The sequence below is a fragment of the Zophobas morio genome, unplaced genomic scaffold (assembly GCF_036711695.1).
Source record: "Zophobas morio isolate AGI-343-1 ecotype UQ-CSIRO unplaced genomic scaffold, CSIRO_AGI_Zmor_V1 ptg000147l, whole genome shotgun sequence".
Lineage (NCBI taxonomy): Eukaryota > Metazoa > Arthropoda > Insecta > Coleoptera > Tenebrionidae > Zophobas > Zophobas morio.
Genome location: NW_026972251.1, coordinates 113,042 through 115,496, shown reverse-complemented (window position 1 = coordinate 115,496; position 2,455 = coordinate 113,042). Strand labels below are relative to the sequence as shown.

The following is a 2,455-nucleotide window of genomic DNA, read 5'->3' as shown; positions in this document are numbered from 1 at the left end:
TTATTGGGTCAAACTAGAAACCTTTAACGAAATAAGTTGCAGTAGCACAGTGACCGAGGAGCGCAATCCCTTATGAGTCGACTTAACATATTTTTCAGCACACAACTTCCACTCGGTATATTCATTAGCCGATGCGCGCGGATCTGCGCATGAACAGTATTACTATATCTGCGCGCTCATTAAGAGAACTTGGGGAAGCGCATACCACGCTGAGACAAAATAACTAAGGCGAGACTGAAAGCATTTGATCGCATCTCGTCGCATTTGGTCCCCTTCACTATTTCCCAAATATATTTATCCAGGTTCATGCTATCGACTAGTATTGAATCTTGGGCAAAATAAATTGTCATTAGAAACTTTAGCTTGCTTAAAAGTAACGTAAGAAATACCATCGTATCGCGCAACGGCCTGTAAGGCAAGAAGAGCATCGTTTTTTAATACTTCAAATCTAGAATTCAACAACTCTATGACTAAAGCGACGGCTCCGTACTTTTTTAGCTCATTATAAGCTTAAAGAACAGTTTTAATTAATAATTAAATCGACACAAAGCTTTGATAATAACCGCTTTCCGATAAAGAGGTCCGCATGATAAAGGAAAAGATGCGTATGCTTTCAGACTTTATTTCTTCGTCGTCATGCTTAGCCCACTTTTCCAGTGTGGACAGTATTTGCGGTTTCTTAAGAACCTCTTTACATGTGGCTGGCATGGTAAAACTTTGTCTTAAACACCTCGCCACGCACTAAGGAACGCTTACGAGCATAGAGACATAGCGACTTAATGATTGATATGGACAATTGCAGGACAGCAGGAAACGCCGAGTCCGCTAAATACTTTCCAATTAATTCGAGCGTCCCCGCCTTCACTACGGCACTTTTGTTCTTTTCTGCCACGTGTGTGGGCAAAATGTTATTTAAATAGTAATGAGCTGCATATGAGAGTCACCGGGAATCGCCAGGTTTCTCAGTGCGCTTAAAATGGAGTGTTGCTCTTTAACGTAATTCGAAGTCAACATGGAAGTAAGCAGAGATATCACGCCGTCTTCCGCGAGGAGATAAGCGTTATGGTCTAAACAACTTAATATTGAGATAGCAGAAAAAATGTAGCCAACGGGTGCGCTATTAAAAGAAACACCTGAGCGGGCTAAGTTACCCAAGGCAAGAGCCCCAGCACATCTAACCTCCGAGTCCTCATCCCAGCACCAACCTTTCAGAAGTTGAACAACATTTCTATTCTCTTCTAAATAGGAGCTATTTATAAAGCAATCTATTCCAACGAAGTGCTTTAAAACCTCTTATTAAGATTATTAGGCAAAAGTACCCAAACTAAGCAGAGACGCTGCAAGCATAAATGTTCTACGCCTTTTGTCGCAAGCTGCATAGTCCTCGCCAAAAGAAATTAGTGCAGATATTCCGAACTCGTCGTTGATAATATTTAATAATGATTCGTTGTGGATAATTAAGTTCAACAGATGATTTAACTCAGTGTATAGGCTGCTTCCTTTACCAACTTCAAAGCAGTTCAATATCTTTTCCAAGTTTTCTTTCCGAGCAAATTCTCTAAGCATAAACTCTGAAAACGTTAACTAAAGTTAAAATTAGACAAGTGGTTATGCTTACCGTGATATGTAAGTATGTGCAAACATTTGGAAAAAGTCTCGTGGTCCGCCTTTGGATGAAATGGGAGTTTTAGGAGCTCTTTTAAAAAAGACTTGCGGAGCAACTCTTTAACTATTTTTTCTGAATAATATAATTTATTTTGAGCTTGTAAGTCCTGCTTATTAAATATTAACATTTTTAACAAAAAAAGTGCCGTACCGTTATCGGCGCATAAGTTGCATAATAATCCAGAGGCCACTGTGTGATAAAGAGATTCCAAGTTTGCCTTTTCGTTAACAAAAATTATGTAGTCAGTGACGACGTCTAACCCATTAAGAGATAATATGACCTCCCTATGCTTATCTTATAATTATATATAAAATTTAAAGTTACAATGATGGATATAACATATATAAACCGTTTTCGTAGCAAACATTAGCAATGGTCCGTAAAGCATTAAGAGCCACCTCAGAACAGAAGGTTTCTTTATTAATCACTTCAAACAAACTTTGAATGGTGCCTTTCCCCACAAGTAAACATCTTTTAAATTCTATTTAATGGATGGTTAACTTGTTTAAAACACCAGTACGGTATTAATTAATGAAAGACAAAGATTAACCATTTCTAGCTATGACTGCTAGTATGTCCGTAATAACCCTACATTCAACTTCAAGCCTAAGTTTCTCCAACAATATCTCTATGTGCTCCGATTGGATCAAAGAAGTAGTTTCTGCTATTTGTTTATATATATTATAAAAAGAAAATATAAGGATCATATAAGATACAATTTTCTTTTAGTAATTTTAAGAGAAGGTGAAAATCTCTAGCTTCAAAAACTTCATCCAAGATAGAGCACAT

The 2,455-nt window shown here is 37.4% G+C and overlaps 1 protein-coding gene across 1 annotated transcript; it reads right to left on the bottom strand.

Annotated features, from left to right (window-relative positions):
* LOC135145397 (rap1 GTPase-GDP dissociation stimulator 1-like) lies at positions 1 to 2,455 on the bottom strand. The gene is made up of 13 exons (XM_064077498.1): positions 2,383 to 2,455; positions 2,217 to 2,330; positions 2,016 to 2,147; positions 1,817 to 1,883; positions 1,619 to 1,738; positions 1,320 to 1,571; positions 1,134 to 1,265; positions 945 to 1,067; positions 757 to 885; positions 564 to 701; positions 390 to 509; positions 206 to 328; positions 1 to 143 (listed from the first exon to the last, which is right to left on the bottom strand). Exons 3-13 carry the CDS (start codon positions 2,052 to 2,054, stop codon positions 1 to 3), a joined length of 1,386 nt encoding a protein of 461 aa, XP_063933568.1. The 5' UTR covers positions 2,055 to 2,147; positions 2,217 to 2,330; positions 2,383 to 2,455.

Excerpts from the sequence above, each read along its gene's own strand:
- LOC135145397 (XM_064077498.1), bottom strand. The coding sequence starts at position 2,054 with ATGCTTTACGGACCATTGCTAATGTTTGCTACGAAAACG. Across the intron at positions 1,266-1,319 it reads AGCGTCTCTGCTTAGTTTGG|ATTGCTTTATAAATAGCTCC; the intron begins GTACTTTTGCCT and ends TCGTTGGAATAG. Across the intron at positions 510-563 it reads GACCTCTTTATCGGAAAGCG|CTTATAATGAGCTAAAAAAG; the intron begins GTTATTATCAAA and ends CTGTTCTTTAAG.